A 22,203-nucleotide genomic window follows, 5' to 3' on the forward strand; every position below is an offset into this window, starting at 1 on the left:
AAGCTTCCACACCCTCCCTATAATGAGACGACCAGAACTGGACCCGATATTCCACGTGTGGTCTAACCAGCGTTTCACAGAACCAGGTGACGGGATGGAGATGCGTCTCTACCAAAGGAGGTGTGAGGTGCTCCTTCCCTCCGCTAGCCTGCGGGTCACCCTCGGGCGAGGTGTAGCCCCTGCTTAGGGTCACGTGAACCCATGGGAGCAGGTGGAGGGCGGTCGTACGTGACCACTGACGCCAGGCAGACAATCTGTGAAGAGTGTTGATTATGGCGGGGGTCCCCCGTTTTGTAAAGACACTGCCCAGAGGAAGGCGGCAATGGCAAACCACTTCTGCAGAAACATTTGCCAACATCATGGCCATGGAAGGCCATGATCGCTCGCGTCACACGATACGGCACGAACGAACTTGAACTCAAACCAGCACACCAGACGCCTTCTTAATCGCTTAGAATAAAATCTCCTGATATTATTTTCTGATTTTATTTCAGAATCCCAATATCTGCACTCTTGTTTGGGTTCGGGGTTTTTTTTTTAGTCATCCGTCCTGACAATCTGAAATCTATTGCCCTGATTTACATCACTGCGTTGAGTATGTGCCTCGTTAACGGCGAAGAATCCTCTCCTTTAGCAGCAAGGAATTCGAACAGCAGTTTAGTCTGACGGGAAACTACTGTGCAATCGATAACATTGTACTGACAAGCTGAATGATATCTTCTCGATGTGGAACTCGAAGTGGCGCAGAAGCGTGCCAGGAGGGGAGAGTGTGGGCACCTCTGCGGGTGGTGAACTTTGCTGTTCTGGGATAGACCAAACACCCGTTCTCTCGACCCCCCCCCCCCCCCCGTCTCTCCCAAAATTGCTGAGCACGGACGGGGTTGATAGACAGCTGTACGGGGCCGAGCCAAATGCGTCGGGCTCGGCTGAATTTAAAAATACCCATCTGAGCTATCCCGCTGCACAAGTCGAGGCTCATCCTATAAGCAAAAAATGGGACTAAGTTAGAAAGGCGTTCTCTTTTTCCCTTCGGGCTCCTTATTATCAATAAGGCTGTGAGTCCTTCCTTCTTCAAGGTGTGTTTTGCGCGCCTGTCAGTCAGCTGGATTCAAGGTAACAAACATGATGTGTGTTGAACGATAATTGCAGACTGCTGCCTTGTACGTTTAGTCGAGAGTGACAAGATAACCAAATGGCTGTTTTTCTATCTATGCCTCTAAAGAAGAGTCTGCGTAATTTGCGCAATCTCCGCCGCAATGTTCTACCTTTTGTTCAAAGGAATGGTACGTTAATAAAATCACCCGCAGTTTCTGTGGTGAGTTTCGAACCGCCCCATCCGTAGGGGTATCGAATATCACTGCGGGAGCTGGTGTGAGCCAAGGTTGCTCGGTTTAGCTTCCAGTACAGCAATTATCCGGTTTGCTTTCGCCGGTTCTTCCTTTTCTATCACCTAATTATGTCTCCAGTCGCTGCGGCCGTGGGATCAAACGATTTAAAACCAAATCTCTGAGCCCCAGGGGTCGTTCTCTGTATTTACAATTTGAAGGTTCATTGACTATGGAGTGAAACCAAACTCTCATTGGTTTTAAATTTAATTCTGTATCTGACAAGTAGGAGTCATAAATAAAATCAAATTGTGGGAGTTTAGCATCAACGTGTTCCATTAAGAATGAAGGATGAGGACAAGAAGCCCAAGAAACTGGTTTGATTTATTATTGTTTCCTACCTCCATACAGAGTAACTTGAGTTTGCATGCCATCCATTTCATACATTGAGATAATACCAAATGAAAAAAAGCATCTAACATTACCCTTTACCAGGCCAACTATAGGATTGGGGTTCAATTGCTGCCGCTGTCAGTAGGGAGTTTGTACGTTCTCCCTGTGACCACATGGGTTTCCTCCGGGTGCTCCGGTTCCCTCCCATATTCCCAAAACGTACGGGTTAGGATTAGTGAGTTGTGGACATGCTGTTTTGGTGTCTTCAGACTGTGTTGGTTGTTGACTCCGTTTCGGTGTACATGCGGCAAATAGAACCAATCTTTAAACTTCAAATATTTATCTTTAAAAACCGAGTTGGATTGATAAAAGGGGGCATATGATAAAGACCGAAAAATGAGAACTTTCACGAGTACTTGAAAGTAGGAGGGTATCTAAAAAGGAAATTAGAAAGGCAAAAGGGGTAATGAGATGCGGTTGTTGAAGAAGGTCAAGGAAAATCCTGAAGTATTTTAAATATATTAAGGGCAAGAACATTGGAAAGAGTAGGGTTCATTAGAGACCAAAGAAGCAATCTGTGCATGGAGCCAGAAGTTAGTGGGTGTTAAATAAATAATTCTCATCTCTAATCAAAGTCAAGGTAAATTTATTATCAAAGTACATAAATATCACCATATACAACTCTGATTCATTTTCTTGCAGGCATTCACAGGAAAATAAAGAAATACGATAGAATTCATGGGAAAAACTACCCATAAGTATAGTGTAACTATTCACCACTTGCACTGGCAGCTCCTTCCACGCACTCACCAGCCTCTGAGTGAAGATGTTCCCCCTCAGGGTCCTTGTAAACATTTTACTTTCACCCTTAACCAACGACTTCTAGTTGTAGTCTCACCCAACCTCAGTGAAAAACTGGATCCAAGGGAACATGTGTCAAGCCCTTGGGATTTATCAGTCCTAATTTGTCTCAGAACAGCAAACACCTCTTCCTCTGTAATCTATAGTGTGGCTTCTTGACAGTGGAGGAGGCCATGGATAGACATATCAAAATGGGAATGGGATGTGGAATTAAAATGTGTGGCCACTGGGAGATCCTGCTTTCTCCGGGTGTTCAACGAAACGGTCTCCCAGTCTGCGTCGGGTTTCACCAATATATAGAAGGCCGCACCAGGAGCACTGGACACAGTATACCACACCAGTCGACTCACAGGTGAAGTGTTGCCTCAATTGGAAGGACTGTCTGGGGCCCTGAATGGTGTTGAGGGAGGAAGTGTAAGGGCAGGTGTAGCACTTGTTCCGCTTACAAGGATAAGTGCCAGGAGGGAGACTGGTGGGAAGGGATGGGGGCGGGGATGAATGGACAAGGGAGTTGCATAGGCAAAACAAAGGAAATTATAGACCAGTTAGTCTGACTTCAATGCTTGGGAAGATGTTGGAGTTCATTAGTAAGGATGAGATTTCAGGGTATTCAGAGGCACATGATAAAATAGGCCAAATTCAGTGTGGTTTTATAAGGGGTAATCTTGTCTGACAGATCTGTTGGAATTCTTTGAGAAAATAATTGGCAGGATAGACAAATGAGTCAGTGGTGTTGAGTATTTGATTTTTCAAAGACCTTTGACAAGGCGCTGCACATGAGGCTACTTAACGAGAGCCCATGGTATTACAGGAAAGATACTAGAAGCGATAGAAGATTGGCTGACTGGCAGGAGGCAAAGAATGGGAATAAAAGGGGCTTGTCCGGATGGCTGCCGGTGACAGTGGTGTTCCGCAGGGATCAGTGTTGACTGCTTCTTGATAGCTTTGTGGCCAAGTTTGTTGTCAATACAAAGATAGGTGGAGGAGCTGGTGGTGTTGAAGAAGCAGGGAGTCTGCAGAAGGACTGAGACAGATTAGGTGAATGGGCAAAGAAGTTGCAGATAGAATACAGTATCAGGAAGTGTACGGTCATGCACTTTAATAGGAGGAATAAAGTCATTGGCTATCTTCTAAACAGGGAGAAAATTCAGAAATCATAGGTGCAAAGGTATTTGGGTGTCTTTGTGCAGGGTTCCCTAAAGGTTAACTTGCTGATTGAGTCAGTGTTAAAGAAAGCAAATACAATGTTAGCCTTCACTTCAAGAGGACTAGAATATAAAAGCAAGGCTGAGGGTTTATAACGCATTGGTCTGCCAGCACTTTGGAGTATTGTGAGCAGTTCTGCCTGCTTGTCTAAGAATGTACTGGCATTGGAGAGGGTCCAGAGGAGGTTCATGAGAACGATTCTAGGAATGAAAGGGTTAATATATGAGGAGCATTTGATGGGTCTGAACCTGTACTCTGTTGTTTAGAATGAAGAGGGATCTCACTGAAACCTATTGAATATGGAAATGCATAAATAGAGTGGATATGAAGAGGATCTTTCCTATAGTGGTAGGGTCTAGGACCACAGGGCACAACCTCAATGTAGAAGGTATCCCTTTAGAACAGAGATGATGGGGAATTTCTTTAGCCAGAAGGTGGTAAATCTGTGGAATTAAATGCTACAGACAGCTGTGGAGGCCATATCATTGGGTATATCTAAAGCAAAAGCTTAGAAGGGGAGAACAGTAACAGAATACAGTATAAAGTGTTATAGTTACAGAGAAGGTGCAGTGCAGGTAGACAATAGTGTGCAAGATCATAATGAATAGATTGTGAAGTCAAGAGCCAATATTATCATATGTCAGGACAATTCAATAGTTATATAACTGCAGGATAGAAGCTGCCCTTTAGCTTGGTGGTACAACCTTTCAGGCACGTACTTAAGTGAATCAGGCAGCATCTATGGAGGGAAATGGATAATCAATATTTCATCAGGCTAGAAAGAAAAGAGACCAGATTGCAGTTTAAAGGTAGTTGATTGGCTGTTTTACCAAGGCAGTAAGAAGTGTAGAGTCTACAGAGGGGAGGTTGGTTTCTATGTTGTGCTGAGCTGTGTCCATAATTACCTGCCGCTGGCTGACCTTCACCCTGAGACTGCTCCTGGGTTCTAGACCAGAGGGAGTAACATATCTGCATCTACCTGCATTATGAACCTTTCTCAGAATCAGTTCACCCAGAAATTAACTGCTACTGTGGGGCATGCTGAAAAGTAGAAGTGTTTGTTTTGGTTATAAAAGGCTTTCACCGTACAGCTTTCTATATATGGTCTCCTATGTACATGCGGTCAAGATGGCTCTGAGCCATCTGTCGAGGTTGTGGTTCACTTAATCTTAGCTTAGGTTTGCGGGGATGGTTTTGAGGACAAAGGGGGGAGTGTTAGGGTTTAGAGACAAGGATATGGGGGAATTAGAGGTCAGGCTGGAGTCTAGGCTTCCGCTCTGCGTTTGAAGGCCAATGATGTGGATGTCCGCTGGATGCCTGGAGGTGGGGACCTGTCTCTGTGTGTGAGTGAGTAGCAGGGAGGAAAAGGGCTTGACTTCTTGTGGTTGCTTGTATTGCTCTGCTGAACACTGTGGGCCCTTGGGCTACCCCCTACACTTCCTTAGGTTGTGTCGGTCGTTAATGCAAATGATTCATTTCACTGTACGTTTTGGTATACATGTGATAAATGGACCTGATTCTGACTTAATTAGCCCATTTTCTGAATGGGTGAGGCATGGTTAGGATGCATTGTAGGCACCACTTGTTAGCCAAACTTTAAATGCCCTTGGCTTCTGGCCCACAGAGCCGTTTAGAAGCAGTATTGATTTCACTGCAGTAGTCTTGTATTGAGTATGGACAGCAGATTGATATCCCTATATCTTAAGAGCTGAGAGGTGATGTTGCAGCTATACAGGACCCTGTTCAGACCCCACTTGGAGTACTGTGCTCAGTTCTGGTCACCTTCTTGAAGTTCTGGTCACCTCACTACAGGAAGGATGTGGAAACCTTAGAAAAGGTGCAGAGGAGATTTACAAGGATGTTGCCTGGATTGAGGAGCATGTCTTATGAGAATAGATTGTGTGAACTTGGCCTTTTCTCCTTGGAGCAACAGAGGATGAGAGGTGATCTGATAGAGGTGTATAAGATGATGAGAGGCATTGATTGTGTGGATAGTCAGAGGCGTTCCCCCAGGGCTGAAATGGCTAGCACGAGAGGGCACAGTTTTAAGGTGCTTGGAGGTAGGTACAGAGGAGATGTCAGGTGTAAGTTTTTTTTACACAGAGAGTGGTGAATGCGTGGAATGGGCTGCCGGCAACAGTGGTGGAGGTGGATACGATAGAGTCTTTTAAGAGACTCCTGGATAGGTATATGGAGCTTAGAAAAAGAGGGCAATGGGTAAAGCCTAGGTAGTTCTAAGGCAGGGACATGTTCTGCACAGTTCTGTGGGCCGAAGGGTCTGTATTGTGCTGTACGTTTTCTACGTTTCTCTGCACTGGAATTCAGTGTCTGTTGGGAGCCTGTACAAAAGCGAGTGCTGTTGTTTGGACCAGTGTTGGGCAGTTTTCCACAGGTTTTGCGATGAAAGCTGCAAGTCTATTTTTCCGTGACAGCAACAAACCCCTGTAATGTTCATCCACAGATGTTATCCGACGGCCCACAGATAATACGGGTCGACAGCCCAGTGCTAATGTGGGTCTGAGTCTATTTTACTCCAACGTCACCTCTAAAATGACTCAAGATTCAAGCTTATCTATCATTTGCACATGGAAGCTACAAAGACATGTGTCATTTGCGTCAAATCAAATCAGTGAGGACGCTGCTTTCTTGTGACAGAGCTCATTGAAGATGTGCCCAATGGTGGGGAGGGTTTTTCCTGTGATGGACTGGACTGTGTCCATCACTGAAAAGCTTGCTTGCTTGCTTATTCATTCATTCATTCATTCATTCATTCATCTATTTATTTATTTATTTATCTATCTATCTATCTATCTATCTATCTATCTATCTATCTATCTATCTATCTATCTATCTATCTATCTATCTATCTATCTATCTATTTCTCTCTCTCTCTCTCTCTCTCTCTCTCTCTCTCTCTCTCTCTCTCTCTCTCTCTTTTCCTTTGTGTTTGCACAGTTTGTTGTCTTTTGCACATTGGTTGTTTGACTGCCCTATTGGGTGAGTCTTTCATTAATCCTATTATGGTTCTCAGATTTACTGTGAATGCCCAGAAGAAAATGAATCACAAGGCTGTATATGGTGACATATATGTACTTTGATAATAAATATACTTTGAACAACCCAACACAGCCAAAGGTGTGTTGGAGGTAGCCTGCAAGTGTCGCCAATGTCAACAAATCATGCCCACAATGCTCGACAGAACAACACAGAACACACAAGCAACAAACATCAGCAAAACTAGCCCCCTCCCTCCCATACACACACACAGTCCTCTATCTTCAAGGCAGGCTGGCTTCTACAGCCTCCAGCCTCTATTGCACTTGGATTCTGACTTGGACATGCAGACATTGGGCCTTCAACTACCCGCAGAGATTTGCAAACCTGAGTCTCCAGCCAATGGAACTTGACTTCCAGATTTCTGATTTGACCCTCGGGCCTCGATCCTCAGCATCAACCCCTGGAGAAAAGTCCCAAAGGAACAAGATGAGCATTGCTGATCACAGGAGCTGGCTCATCAAGCACACGGTTACGGTCACATGGAGGGGAGGGATAATTTACAATGGCTAAATAACTTACCAACCCTTGTGTCTAAGATTAGGAGACCGTTTCATCCAGCACCTTCGCCACACTCAGCAACAATTCATATTCCGTCTGGGTAGCCTCCAATTTGATGGCATGAGCATCTTTAACTTCTTTTCTCTAACCTCCATTTCTCTAATTTCCAGTAATTTCCCCCCTCCCCCTTCTCATCTGTCCATCTCCTCCCTCCGATGCCCCTCTCCTTCCTTTTCTCCCATGGTCCACTGCCCTCTCCTATCAGATTCCTTCTTTTTCATCCCTTTCTCTCTTCCACCTATCCCCTCCCAGCTCCTTACTTCATCCACCTCCCCAACCCATATACCCCTTCACCCGGTCACCTATTACCTGCCAGTTTGTACTCACTTCCCCCTCCCCACCACACCCCTTCTACTTGTGGCTTTTGCTGTCTCCCTTTCCAGAGCTGGTGAAGCATCTCGGCCTGAAATGTTGACTGTTTATTCCTCTCTGCTGATGCTTCCTGACTGCCGGACCTGCCGACTCCAGCACTTTGTGTGTGTTACTCATCTCTGAGAGACGTGGGAAGAAACTAGGAAGAGCCCACGAAGTTGTAGATAATGTGCAAACTTCAGACAGTGCCTGAGGTCAGGTGTAGTGGTTATAACGTTTGCTTCACATGTGAAAATCCCTTGGTTTAGAAAACAGGCAGAAACATTTGAAAACTAGGTCACTGCATGTGAGGTAAGAGTTCTTCTAGAGGCGCCACTGAGCACCCCCATGTTCTTGTGCCTACCATAGGTGGCATGGTAGAATAGCAGTTACCACAATGCTTTATAGTGCCAGTTGTTAAATCAACCCGGGTTCAATTCCTGCCGCTGCCTGTAAGGAGTTGTACGTTCTCCCTGTGACTGTGTGGGTTTTCTCTGGGTGCTTCATTTCCTCTCACGTTCCAAAGATGTACAGGTTAATAGGCTAACTGAGTGGCACAGCCTCGTTGGGCTGCAAGGGTCTGTTACCATGCTGTATCCTTAAATAAAACAAACCACAAATGATTAACTGTTTCCAATTCTCCAGTGGGCATTATCAGAATCAAAGTCAGTTCAGGGCATTCCCCAGAGGGTGCAGTATGGAAGAAGAGGTTGGAGCAAGAGAGATCAGCATCCTTCCCGAAACATTGGCAGGCGCGTGCACAGTTTAAGAGGCCGGCAGAATGGTGGCACAGTAGCATCGTGGTTAATGTTTCGATTGCTGCCACTGTCTGCGAGGAGACCTCCTCCATGACCATGCGTGTTTCCTCTGGTTACAAAGTTCAAAGTTAATTTACTAACAAAGTACATATTTGTCACCGTATACAATCCTGAGCTTTGTTTTTTTGCAGGAATACTCAGTAAATCCAAGAACCGTAAGAGAATTATTGAAGGACCGCAGCTAATTGGGCAGATAAACAACCACATTCCAAAAAAGGGATTACAGGTTACATACAGTTAGTAAGTTGTGGGCATGCTTTGTTGGTGCTGGAAACGTGGCAACACTTGCAGCATCTCAGCACATCCTCTAACTGTGTTGGTCATTGACACAAATGAAATATTTCACTGTACATGTGACAAGTGAAGCTGATCATCTTCTTACCCAGCTTGCAAAATGTTCATCAGCGCTGCAGATTATTTAGTCAGGGTACCGGGTATTTGCTTCAATTTCTAACTGGTTCTAACTCACATTTTTTCTCTTATTCTTTTTCCCTTCTTCTCTTAGTTTTGGTCTTCTGATCCCAACACCGGATTGAAAATTTGAATTTTGAACATCAGTGAACTGCAGACATGGGTGTCAAGACTGCTTTACCCAAGGTCGAACTGTACCTTTATAGTTTGGTGCTGACCCTGGCGGTGCTGTGGTCGGCCAGCTGGGTCTATGAAGCATCGACAGGTAACATGCAGGACGTTTCTCAGTCAACATCCTGTTAGATTCTGATGTTTTTAATCCAAGGTTCTTTCAGAAGTCAAGTCAGAGGCATAAAACTTGTTGTTTCACAATTGTTTTATTAAGCTCTAAGAGAACTAAGAGAACCGGAAACAGATGGTAACAGGGGTCTAGTAAGGGAAAGAGAGAATAGTGGAGCAATGTGTCAGCTCTTTTAATACCATAGATAAGAAAAATTCCTATCAAATTTGTAGATAAGAGTTAACCAATCAGATAGTCTGTATTCAAACAGAATGCAAGAGGCTTTCAGAATCATACAATGTAACTACTGGGGACACACTGAACAATTTCATATACATAATGTGACCACTAGGAAACATACTAAACAGTTACATGTATATAGATAGTTATAAAAATACTAGCAGACAGAAACTGCTAAACCTGCAAAAGATAATGACGATTAAACAGTCTAATACAACAGTCTGTTCTCATTCCCTCCATTCTGCTGCTGTGGAAAATTCCACATCAAGACCACCAGGCTCAAAAACAGTTACTTCCCCCATGCCATCAGGCTGATCAACACCCCCCCACACATTAACACAGCCACCACTACTTTATCACTTCCTGGCAGTTGTCTTATGTACAGATACTCCTGCACCTTTCCCCGTGTTATGTACACTCAATCAGACTAATCTTAAGTATTTATGTTTATTATGTCCTTTATGCTTATTGTGTTTTTTATGCTGCATCGGATCCGGAGGAAAAATCATTTTGTTCACATTTACACTTGTGTACTAAAGATTGATAATAAACAATTTTGAATCTTGAATCTTGAAACGTCAATTGACTTGCTGCTGCTAGTAAGAACATTTATTTATTTATTGAAATAGAGCACAGAATAGGCTGTTCTGGCACTGTCAGCCACGCCGCCCAGCAACCCCTGATTCTTAACCTCAGCCTAACCACAAATTGCAATGACCAATGAATCTTCCAACCAGCATGTCTTTGGATTGTGGGAGAAACCCATGCAGTCACAGGAAGAACATACAAACTGCTTACAAATAGCAGCAGGAATTGAACCCAGATCGCTGGAACTGTTTCCCTTCATTACTGAAGTACTCCATCATTGGGAACATCTGTATCCCAGAGAATCCCTGCTGTACCCCACTCCCATGCTATCACATGCTGTTTCATGTTGAATGTCTCTCTCATTCGGATGTGCAAAAGATTTAAAGATTAGCTTTATTTGTCACATGTACATTGAAACATACAGTAAAATGTGTCATTTTGCCATCAGATTTCTGAACAGTCCATGAACAGTACCTCATTATTCCTATCTTTGAATTACTTAGTTATTTTTGTAAATTATAGTAATTTTGTCTTTGCACTATACTGAAAAAGCAAGATTCATTGGTCATTGTAAACAGGCCCATACCACCCAACAAACCACCGATTTAACCCTAGCCTAATCACAAGACAATATACAAGGACCAATTAAACCAGATCACCCGGAGAAAACCAGTGCACTCACAAGAATGACAAACTTCCCTCAGGTGGCACTGGAATTGAACTCTGACATCCCAGGTAGTAGCATCACACTAACCACTACTCTTGGCCAGCGGTGTAGTGGTATCAGCACCACGCTTTGAAGCAAGTGGTCCTGGGTTCAAATCCAGCTAGCTGTGCTTGCACACTTTCCATCCATGCTGGGTTGAGTATTGAGCTAACAACCTCATAAAAAAACAGGCAAAATGCTAAAGAAATGGCAAGGTTGGTGTCACAAAATGTGGAGAGGAATAGCAAACTGCTACTTTACCATGGCGTCTGTATTTGTCACATGTACATCCTTTTGAAAAAAATAATTACAAAGCATCTCATTTAATCGTGTGGTGTCTTTGTATCCACAATGACCTATTCCTATCACCACATGGTGAATGTATGCACTGTGGTTTGATATATTTTCTTGAGTTGGGCAGCAGAATTACCTGCTGGCTTAATCACATGTCCTGCTGCTAAACAAGCTTGTTCTTTCAATGATTCCCTGTGTTATCTTCCTTGTAGCTGGCTGTTTGTGTTTGACTCATTCCGTTGAGCAGCGTGAGCTGATACTGTGCAATTAGTTGGTGTGTGGACCTTGAGCTGATGCAGTGTTCTGACACGGAATCTTCAACACGTTCAAGTATTACTCTGGCCATGTGACTTATAGGGGGGGGGTTGAATAGGTTAGGACTTTATTTCCTGGAGTGTAGGAGAATGAGGGGTGACTTGACAGAGGTACAGTATACAAAATTATGAGGGGTATAGATAGGATAAATGCAAGCAGACTTTTTCCCCAGAGGTTGAGTGAGACTAGAACTAGAGCTTTTCTTTACTTACTGCCCATTATACCGCTGGTGTCTAGAGTAGCAATGGCGGCCTTCCATCTCTGTATGTCCTTGGCCACTTCTATGATGTGCCCTAGGTGTGGTTCAGGGTCCTCATTTCTGCCTCTCCGGTATGGCGCCAAGTTGTCTTTGGTCTCCCACATTTCCTCCGCCCTTCAGGGGTCCAATAAAGTTCAGTCTTGATGATTGGGTTGGCATCATATGCCCAATCCATCGCACATTTCAAGAACAAATTTTGGTCTTGGCCTCTTCAGGGCTCTTTCATTGTGCCACTAGCTTCCTCTTGGTATTCACTACTGTCGGCCATGCAAGTTCCAGGCGGTGACTCAGGAATGCTGTCGCACTCAGATGTAAAAGTATCATTCACTGCTGTTTCCATAACATTTTCTTTGACCAGTCAGTGTTGTCAGCCTTGAGATGAACCCCCAAAACCTGGAAGACCGGTGGACCACTCTTAGTCTGGTCTCTAGCCTTTGTCCTGTTTGGCATTGGTGACACTACCAAGGGCCAAAGCACAAGGCCCGGATAGCAGCCAACATAGCTCTCCGGGTCACTGAGGCAATACAAGCCTCCAAACCCTATGATAAGGTTGGGATCCTCTTGGAGGTAGCGGTCAGATTCAAGTTCAAGTTTAGTTATCATTCCACCATAATTACCCATGAGTACAGCCAAATGAAACAGCATTACTCCTGTGCCAAGGTACAGAACATGGTACCAACATATACAATACTAGGCACATACAGCACATAAAACTGCAATAGCAGTAAAAGTACAGTCACACAAAAGAACTGCTAATAAAGCCCAAATCCCTGAGTGTCATGTCCTGTAGATTGATGGTGCATGGCATGTTCTCAGCAAGAACAAGCCCAAAGCAGTCCAATCATCACACGCTTGTGCAGCAGCAAGCAAAGGCGATATAGCTGGTCTTCCACTGAAGGACAGCATCAACAGGAGGGGTCAGCCTGAAACCCAACACGGACGCCGTGACACACTGCCTCCAGAGTCTCCAACAGGTGATTCCACGGCATGAGTCTGGTCCACTTACAACCGAGGCCACGCAGCTTCCCAAGGTGAAAAGCCTTCATAAACCCTTGTCTAGGACACATTCCAAGACAGGGTGGTGAAATATGTACAGTGCAGATGAGATTCAATAATGATTTGATTCGATAGTTCTAGATCAGGGTCACAGAGTTATACAGCATTACAGCACAGCAACAGGCCCTTTGGCCCATCTAGTCTGTGCCAGTCTGGTTTTCTGCTTAGTCCCATCTACCTGCATCCAGATGATAGCCCTCTATACCCTGCTCATCCATTTACTTATCCAATCTTCTCTTATTTTGAACTCAAATCCACCACTTCTGCTCATTCCACACTTACACAACCTTCTGAGTGAAGTAGACCCCCTCAGGATCCCCTTAAATATTTCACTTTTCACCCGTAGTGTATGATCGCTCTGGCCCTGAACTCACTGGATCTCATTGAAACTTATTGAATACTGAAAGGCCTTGATATAGTGGATGTGGAGAGAATGTTTCCTATCATGGGTGACTTTAGGACTAAAGCGTACAGCCTCAGATTGGAGGGACAATTATTTAAAACAGAGCAGAGGAGGGATTTATTTAGCTAGAGAGGGTGGTGAATCTGTGGAATCCATTGCCACACATGGCTGTGAAGGCCAAGTCATTGAATATGTTTAAAGAGGAGACTGAAGGCTCTTGATTAGTCAGGGTGACCTGAATTGGAGTGTTGGCCACAACAAAGAATTTGTGGAACCACCTTCCCTTTAAGGAAATATCTGTTTAGCAACTTGTGTTGGACTCCACAATGAACGTTATTTCTGTTCTCCCCTCACAGAGAACATGAGCAAGCAGACCTTTAAGCAAAGTGTGAAGCGTGGCTGGACATACATTGGTCGAAAGATGGTGAGCTCTACCAACCAACCTCACAGACGTTGCTCGATTCCGTTAGTTACGTCCTCGCTGATTAACCGGTCTCTGACAACTTGTGTTCATTGGTCAATACATTTTACTTACTTGTGCACTAGGAGAACAGCTTGGCCCCTGTCACCAAGCTGTTCTGGTGTTCAAACAAAGAAATGCCATTTTTATACGGAAATTGGTTAGTTGGATACAGATATTGATCCAGTAGAAACTCTGTACTTTTCTGAACCCCATCATTTGCATATTTAAGCACCAATCATAATAAGTACTGTATTTCAAGAGTTAGTAACAAATTAAATCTACATGTTAAAGGCCAATAATACTTGAGAATGAGAAAGATAATTTCCAACAGTAAGTGTTGTTCTAGAATCCTTCGCTTGCTTTATTGCCTTGGTATAATTGGTGACTTTGGTTCCCAGGCTTCAACAGAAAGGCTGTACAAAGGAGAACTGGGCTTTCAAGGGCTGTGTTCAGCCTGGGTGGCTGCATTATGTCTACAGTCTCTATCAGTTTCATCTCGATCCTTGCCCTACTGAACATCCGCACTCAGAAAAGCTGTACAAAGAGGAGTCCGGCTCTCAGAGGCTCAGTTCAGCTTGAGACCGTACAGTGCCTTCACTTTGTTCTGTCAACACAACACAACTGTGGAAGCTTCCACAGTCCATCTGCTCTTCACTAACGGCAGCAGACCTGAGCTAAAGGAGCATTACTGATGTTCCTTTAAGCACCTCTGCTATTGAAAAACTTAAAAATTGTCCAGTACTGTCCGCTCCTATTGATACTTTCTCAGCTATTCCGTAATGGAAGGTAACACACATCTGCCACTATATGGGCCTTTGTTTCAGGTGGGTTGTCAGTTCTTCAATCTCCAATCTGCACCTCCTTTTGCCGTTTCTCAAAACAATTTTATTTATACTCCAAGCATTATTCCAATATTCTTTTAAAAATTATCATCTGATTCCACTGCTCGTTCAGCCAGCCAGTTTCAGATTAAGATCATCAACGTACTTAAAGAAAAATTTCCATTATATTCCTTCAGTTTTTTTGACACACAGGCAGGTCTGTAATAGAATATTTTATTGAGAGACACAGCGTAGTAACAGGCCCTAACAAGCCACGAGCCCGCACTGCCCAATTACACCCATGTGACCAATTAACTTATTAAGTTGTATATCTTTGGAGTGTGGGAAGAACCAGAGCACCTAGAGGAAACACTCTCGGACATGGGGGGGGGGGGGGGGGGGAAATGCAAGCTCTTTACAGACAGCAGCGGAAACAGAACCCGGATTCCTGGTGCCATAGTAGCATACGCTAACCACTACACTACTGTGCAATCCCCAAAAGGTCACTGACTTATTGAGCGTTCCTTAATGAGAAACTCACAGGGAGAGGGGCGTGTCCAGACAGGTATATGTAGTTCACCACACACACCAGATGCTTTTCAGTTAAAGTTTCATGCTCTTTCCCTAACACAGTCTGTCATTTAATTCCTTTGTTCAGCTCAGAGTATAAATATTTAACGCTGTGTCTAATTTTAGGGGCATGCAATTCCCCTGCAGATTCAATTGAGAATAAAATAAAGGATTCTGGAGCTGGAGGATCTTTGATATATTTTTAGCATGCTTTATTTTAAGACCATAAGACAGGAGCAGAATTAGGCCATTTGGCACATCAAGTCTACTCTGCCATTCCATCATGGCTGATTTATTATTCCTCCCAACCCCATTCTCCTGCCTGGCTCCTGTAACCTTTGTTGTCCTTACTAATCAAGAACCTATCAAACTTTGTTTTAAATATACCCAATGACTTGGCCTCCACAGCTGTCTGTGGCAAGGAATTCCACAAATTCACCACTCTCTGACAAAAGAAATTCCTCATCTCTGTTCTAAAGGGATGACCTTGTATTCTCAGCCTGTGCCCTCTGGTCCTAGACTCACCCAGTTGAGAAAACATCCTCTCTAGGCCTTTCAATATTCCATAGATTTCAATGAGATTCCCCTTCGTTGTTCTAAAGTCCAGCAAGAACAGGCCCAGAGACATCAAATGCTCCTCACACATTAACTCTTTCATCCCAGGATAATTTTCGTGAACCTCCTCTGAACCCTCTCCAATGCCTGCACATCCTTTCTTGGAAAAGTCAGCCAAAACTGCTCACAATTCTCTGACCAATGCTTTAGAAAGTTTCACTTTTAATTAGCCTTTCTGCTAGTTTTCGTGGAAACCCTTCTTCTTGCCTTCCCAATCTCTCTAACCTCATCTGTGATGCAACTCTCCATTACAAACTAAGAATTTCTCAAAACTCTGACAGGACACAAAAGAAAATGAGTGGAAAGAACGTTCCTCCTGTTCTGGTTTCCTGAACTTTTAATAGTCAGCTGTGTTTCAGTTGTCTTAGCCCAAAGTTCATAAATTTCCTCCTTGAATTTCCCTATCATAATTCACCAGGTTCATTTAAAAAGAAACTGCCTCTGAGCTATTAGTCGCTTGGCTCTGTATCTCCAGCATCAGCTTTTTTGATGATCCTCTTGGTATATTCTAAACTGTTAAGCAAGCTTGTTAATATTTTAACAGTTAAGCATTGCTGAAGGAACAAAATACTTGTAATGACGACTGTTAAAGGAAAATGATAGGATCACAGCACTCATTGTGAGCACACGCTTCATGTTGTGACACTGTTTGCTGTGTGAGTCCAGCGATAGGTCTGGTGCCTTTTACATTGTGGGCACTATCCTCCCCACCATCGAGGACATCTTCAAAAAGTGATGCCTTTAGAAGGCAGCATCCATCATTAAGGAGCCTCACCATCCAGAACATGCCTTTAGATGCAGGAGCTTGAAGACACACACTCAACATTTTAGGAACAGCATCTTCCCCTCCACCATCAAATTTCTGAATGGTCTATGAACACTACCTCATTAATTAGCTCTTTCTTTGCACTATTTATTTAATGTTTTTATTTCTTATTTTAACATTAAATTTATTTTCATTTTTAATTTTAATTTAATTTTTAATTTATGTGTTGTATTGCTGCCACAAAACATCAACTTTCATGACTATGTCAGTAATAATAAACCTGATTCTGATTTAACATAATAGAATGTCCCAAGAGGACTATCAAAACGGGCTGAAACACGAGTTACAGGCCAGGCAACTAGAAATTCTGAGTTACTTTTTTTATAGAGTTGTAGAACATTACAGCACAGAAATAGGCCCTTCAGTCCATCTAATCCATGTCAAATTATTATTGCGCTTAGTCCCATTGAGCTGCACCCAGACCACAGCCTTCAATATCCTTCCCAATCATGTTCCTATCCAAATTTCTCTTAAATGCTGTAATTGAACCCACATCTACCACTTCCACTGACAGCTTGTTCCACACTCTCACCATCCTCTGAGTAAAGAAGCTTCCCCTCTTATTCCCCTTAAACATTTCACCTTTCACCCTTCACTCACAACCTATAGTTCTAGTCTCACCTAACCTCAATGGAAAAAGCCTGCTTGCATTACTCTGTCTATATACCCCTCATAATTTTGTATACCTCATGTTTTAAATGAACATGAGGCAAAATCGTGAGTTTCAAGGAAGGAATTCCAAAGCTTTGGACCTAGGCAGTTGAAACAAAGCTGACAGTGGGAGTTTAAAATGGGTGTTGTTGAGGGGATAGTAGGAGGACTACATCTTGTCACTCACTTTATCACCATCATCGTCATTATGTCATGTTGTATGATGGAGGTAATCATGTTTTCCACTGCCTTCTGGAAAGTGTCTCTACAAGACAGGTGACCCCCAGTAACAAGGGTCTGAACAGAAACTAGTAACGATAATCTGGAGCAACAGGTGGGATAAATATCTATTAAAAATCCTCCAACACCAGCGTCCTTTTATTCTCAACTGAAAACTTTTGGGGAACTTAAGCTAAAATTAGACACAACGTTAAATGTTTATACTCCCGAGCTGAACAAAAGAATGAAATGACACAGACTGTGTTAGTTAGGGGAGGAGAGATGACTCCAGACAACAGTGTGAGCTCTTCTTAAACAGAGCCGAGATTGTTTCTCTTACCCTGGTGTCACAAGCAGCTGCTTAATTCTGCCTGTTCAACTTCATTTTTTTCCCCTCTAACACTGGCTTGAAAGCTTATATACACATAGTGGCCATTTTATTAGGTACCTCCTGTACCTAAAAAAAAGACCATTCAGTGTACGCTCATGGTCTTCGCTGCTACAGTCCACCCACTTCAAAGTTTGAAGTGTTGTGCATTCAGTGATTCTCTTCTGCACACCACTGTTGTAAGCGTGGTTATTTGAGTTACGGTCACTTTCCTGTCAGCTTAAACCAGTTTTGTCAATCTCTTCCGACCTCTCTCATTTCATCCCACAGAACTGCTGCTCACTGGCTGTTATTTGTTTTTATTTTGCACCATTCTCCGTAAACTCTAGAGGCTGTTGTATGTGAAAATTCCAGATCACTCTGATGGTTGGCCTGAACAACATGATTGCCTGATTAGATATTTGCATTAATGAGCAGGTGTATTTAATAAAGTGGCCATCAAGTGTATATTTAAACAATCATATTGACAGCCATCCCTGGGTCTCCTTGTCAGTTGCTGTTGTAAATTCTGCTCTTGGTTTGGCAATGGGACAGCCTCTGGCCAGTGGATGCATCAGCTGAACAAGGTGCTGGGGTCTGCCTTTCATCTAGAAAGAAAATAGGATCAAACAATGATTTTTTTTTTAACCAGCTGGGAATTGATAAAGGGCTGAAGAAGATGGAATTTGATAGGAGAGGAAGATGGAGTAGGGAATAAAGGGAGGGAGATGAGGAGGGGAATTGGTGGGGTGAGTGTGTGAGTGATAGGCAGATGGAGAGGGTAAGGTTGTGGAAGGGAAAAGATATAAGGTGAAGGGGGCCAGGTGGATCAGGAGGAGAGAGAAAAGGGGAAAGGGGTCAAAGAGGGAGCTGTTTCTAGAAGTCTAAAAATTCAATGTACATGGGGTCAGGTTGGAGACAACCCAGGTGGAATATGAAGTGCTGTTCCTCTTATTTGTGCTGAGCCATGATGTGGCAGTGGAAGATGCTGAGAACTGGGAGACTGCTGTGGGAATGGGAACTGGAATTAAATTGGCTGACCACTTGAAGATCCCAATTGGCACAGTAGATGGAGCGAAGGTGTGTGCCTAGCCCCCTGCTCTACTTGCTTTATGCTTATGACTGTGCGGCTAAGCACAGCTTAAGTGCCTTATTCAACCACTGTCGTGGGCCAAATCAAAGGTGGTGACAAATCAGCATATAGAAGGGAGACCAAGTGGTGCCACAGCAACAAACTCTTACTCAGTGTCATCAAGACCAAGGAGCTGGTTATTGATGTCAGGAGGAGGAAACCGAAGCCCCATGGGCCAGTCCTCATCGGGGATCACAGGTGGAGAGGGTCAGCAACTTTAAATTCCTCCGTGTTATCATTTCAGAGGACCTGTCCTGGGCCCAGCACGTAAGTGCAATTACAAAGAAAGCATAACAGTGCCTCTACTTCCTTGGGTGTTTACGAAGATTTTGCATGACATCTAAAACTGACAAACTTTTGTAAATGTGTAGTGGACAGTATATTGACTGGCTGCATCACAGCCTGGTATGGAAACACCAATGCCCTTGAACAGAAAATCCTACAAAAAGTAGTGAATACGGCCCAGGTAAAGACCTCCCCCACCATTGAGCACATCGACATGAAGCATTGTTGGAGGAAAGCAGCATCATCCTAGATCCCCACCACCCAGGACATGCTCTTTTCTCACTGCTGCCATCAGGAAGAAAGTACAGGAGCCTCAGGAACAGTTATTAGCCCTCACCTATCAGCCTCTTGAACCAAAGGGGATTACTTCACTTGTCCCATCACTGAAATGTTCCCATGGACTCACTTTCAAGGACTCTTCATCTCATGTTGTTGGTATTTGCTTATTTATTATTTATTTTTTGTATTTACAGAGTTTGTTGTTTTTTACACACTGGTTTTATGCTCAGCTGGTGTGGTTTTTCACTGATTCTGTAATGGTTATTGGATTTATCAAGTATGACTGCGAGAAAATGAACCTCAGTTGTATATGGTAACATGTATGTACTTTGATAATAAATTTTGCTTTGAATTTCAGTGAAGTGGTCCCCCGATTCTAAATGATGTAGAGGCAGCATGGGGTGCCACAAATGACAGTGAGGAATCCACATGTGAACCTTTACCTCACCTGGAGGGACTACTTAAGGCTCTGTATGGTGGTGAGGGAGGAGGTGTAGGGGCCACTGTAGCACTTCAAAGTTCAAAGTAAATTTATTATCAAAGTACATGTATCACCAATTACAACCCTGAATTTCATTTTCTTGTGGGCATACACAATAAATCCAATAGAACTATAATAGAATCAATGAAAGACGACATGAACAGGGCAGAGAACCAGTGTGTAAAAGACAATAAACTGTGCACACAGGTTCTCTGAAATGATGAAAACCAAGGGATTTAAAGCTGCTGATTCCCCTGATGAGGACTGGCTCATGGGCCCCCAGTTTCCTCCTCCTGAAGTCAATAATCAGCGCCTTGGTCTTGCTGACATTGGGTGAGAGGTTGTTGCTGTGGCACCACTCAGCCAGATTTTCAATCTCCCTCCTCTATGCTGATTCATCACCACCTTTGATATGACCTACGACAGTGATGTGGTCAGCAAATAAACACAGAACAAAGAACACAGAATATTGAACACTACAGTGCAGAACTTTCAGCTCACCATGTTATGCCAATCTTTTAACCTACTACAAGATCAATCTAACACTTCCCCAAGCCCCTCACCCACATAGCCCTCCATTTTTCTATCAATCATGTGCCTACCTAAGAGCTTCTTAAAATGTCCCTAATGTATCTGCCTCCATCACTATCCTTGGCAGGATGTTTCACGTACCCACCAATCTCTGTGGAAGAAACCTACCTCTGAATGCTTCCCCCCCCCCCCCCCCAAACTTTTCTCCAATCAGCTTAAAATTATGCCTTCTCATATTAGCCTGTGCTGCCCTGTGAGAAAAGCACTGGCTATCCAGTCTATCAATGCGATCACAATCAAGTCATCTCACATCCTCCTTCACTCCAATAAGATATGCTCTAGAAACTCCACCTATCCTCATAAGTCATTCCCAATAATTCTCCTCTAAAGATTATTGTTTGGATGTGGAGTGAAAACAGCAGTTTAGACCTTGGGCCATCTTGCTGCTCCTTGACTTTAAAGTTTACAAAATGTTGAGGGAATTAGAATGATTGCCAGAAACACAAGAAATTCTGAAGATGCTGGAAATCCACAATTACGCTTACAAAATGCTGGAGGAACTCAGCAGGTCAGGCAGCATCCACAGAAAGGAATAAGCAGTTGATGTTTTGGGGCAAGATCCTTCCATAGTCTAACCTGCAGAGTTCCTCCAGCATTTGTATGACAGATTTTTTTTTTAGACCAGGGATGTCTATAACTAGAGCTTGCAGCTTTAAGGATATCCGAGGGGTATGTTTTTTACACAGAGAGTGGTGAATATCTGGAACGAGCTAATAGAAGAGGTGGTGGAGGTGAATATAATAACCATATAACCATCACAGCATGGAAATAGGCCATTCTGGCCCTCCTAGTCCGTGCCGAACTCCTAATCTCACCTAGTCCCACCTACCCGCACCCAGCCCATAACCCTCCACTCCTTTCCTATCCATATACCTATCCAATTTTACCTTAAATGACACAACTGAACTGGCCTCTACTACTTCTACAGGAAGCTCATTCCACACAGCTATCACTCTCTGAGTAAAGAAATACCCCCTCGTGTTTCCCTTAAACTTTTGCCCCCTAACTCTCAAATCATGTCCTCTCGTTTGAATCTCCCCTACTCTCAATGGAAACAGCCTATTCACGTCAACTCTATCTATCCCTCTCAACATTTTCAATACCTCGATCAAATCCCCCCTCAACCTTCTACGCTCCAATGAATAGAGACCTAACTTGTTCAACCTTTCTCTGTAACTTATGTGCTGAAACCCAGGTAACATCCAAGTAAATCGTCTCTGCACTCTCTCTAATTTATTGATATCTTTCCTATAATTCGGTGACCAGAACTGTACACAATATTCCAAATTTGGCCTTACCAATGCCTTGTACAATTTTAACATTACATCCCAACTTCTGTACTCAATGCTCTGATTTATAAAGGCCAGCGTTCCAAAAGCCTTCTTCACCACCCTATCTACATGAGACTCCACCTTCAGGGAACTATGCACTGTTATTCCTATATCTCTCTGTTCCACTGCATTCCTCAATGCCCTACCATTTACCCTGTATGTTCTATTTGGATTATTCCTGCCAAAATGTAGAACCTCACACTTCTCAGCATTAAACTCCATCTGCCAACATTCAGCCCATTCTTCTAACCGGCATAAATCTCCCTGCAAGCTTTGAAAACCCACCTCATTATCCACATCACCTCCTACCTTAGTATCATCAGCATACTTACTAATCCAATTTACCACCCCATCATCCAGATCATTTATGTATATTACAAACAACATTGGGCCCAAAACAGATCCCTGAGGCACCCCGCTAGTCACCGGCCTCCATCCCGATAAACAATTA

The 22,203-nt window shown here is 43.5% G+C and overlaps 1 protein-coding gene across 2 annotated transcripts in view; it reads left to right on the forward strand.

Annotated features, from left to right (window-relative positions):
* Positions 1 to 846: 846 nt before the first annotated feature.
* The window catches only part of hhatlb (hedgehog acyltransferase like, b), a 55,803-nt gene continuing 34,446 nt past the window's right edge, over positions 847 to 22,203 (forward strand). Inside the window, exons 1-3 of one of the 2 annotated variants that reach the window (XM_073055012.1) lie at positions 847 to 1,076; positions 9,075 to 9,245; positions 13,478 to 13,545. In XM_073055012.1, the coding sequence (XP_072911113.1) occupies positions 9,140 to 9,245; positions 13,478 to 13,545 (174 nt within the window). In that variant the 5' untranslated portion in view covers positions 847 to 1,076; positions 9,075 to 9,139. Of the gene's footprint in view, positions 1,114 to 9,074; positions 9,246 to 13,477; positions 13,546 to 22,203 lie in introns of both variants that reach the window. The other variant, XM_073055011.1, reaches the window with a different exon arrangement.

This window comes from Hemitrygon akajei, chromosome 8 (assembly GCF_048418815.1).
Source record: "Hemitrygon akajei chromosome 8, sHemAka1.3, whole genome shotgun sequence".
Taxonomy (NCBI): domain Eukaryota; kingdom Metazoa; phylum Chordata; class Chondrichthyes; order Myliobatiformes; family Dasyatidae; genus Hemitrygon; species Hemitrygon akajei.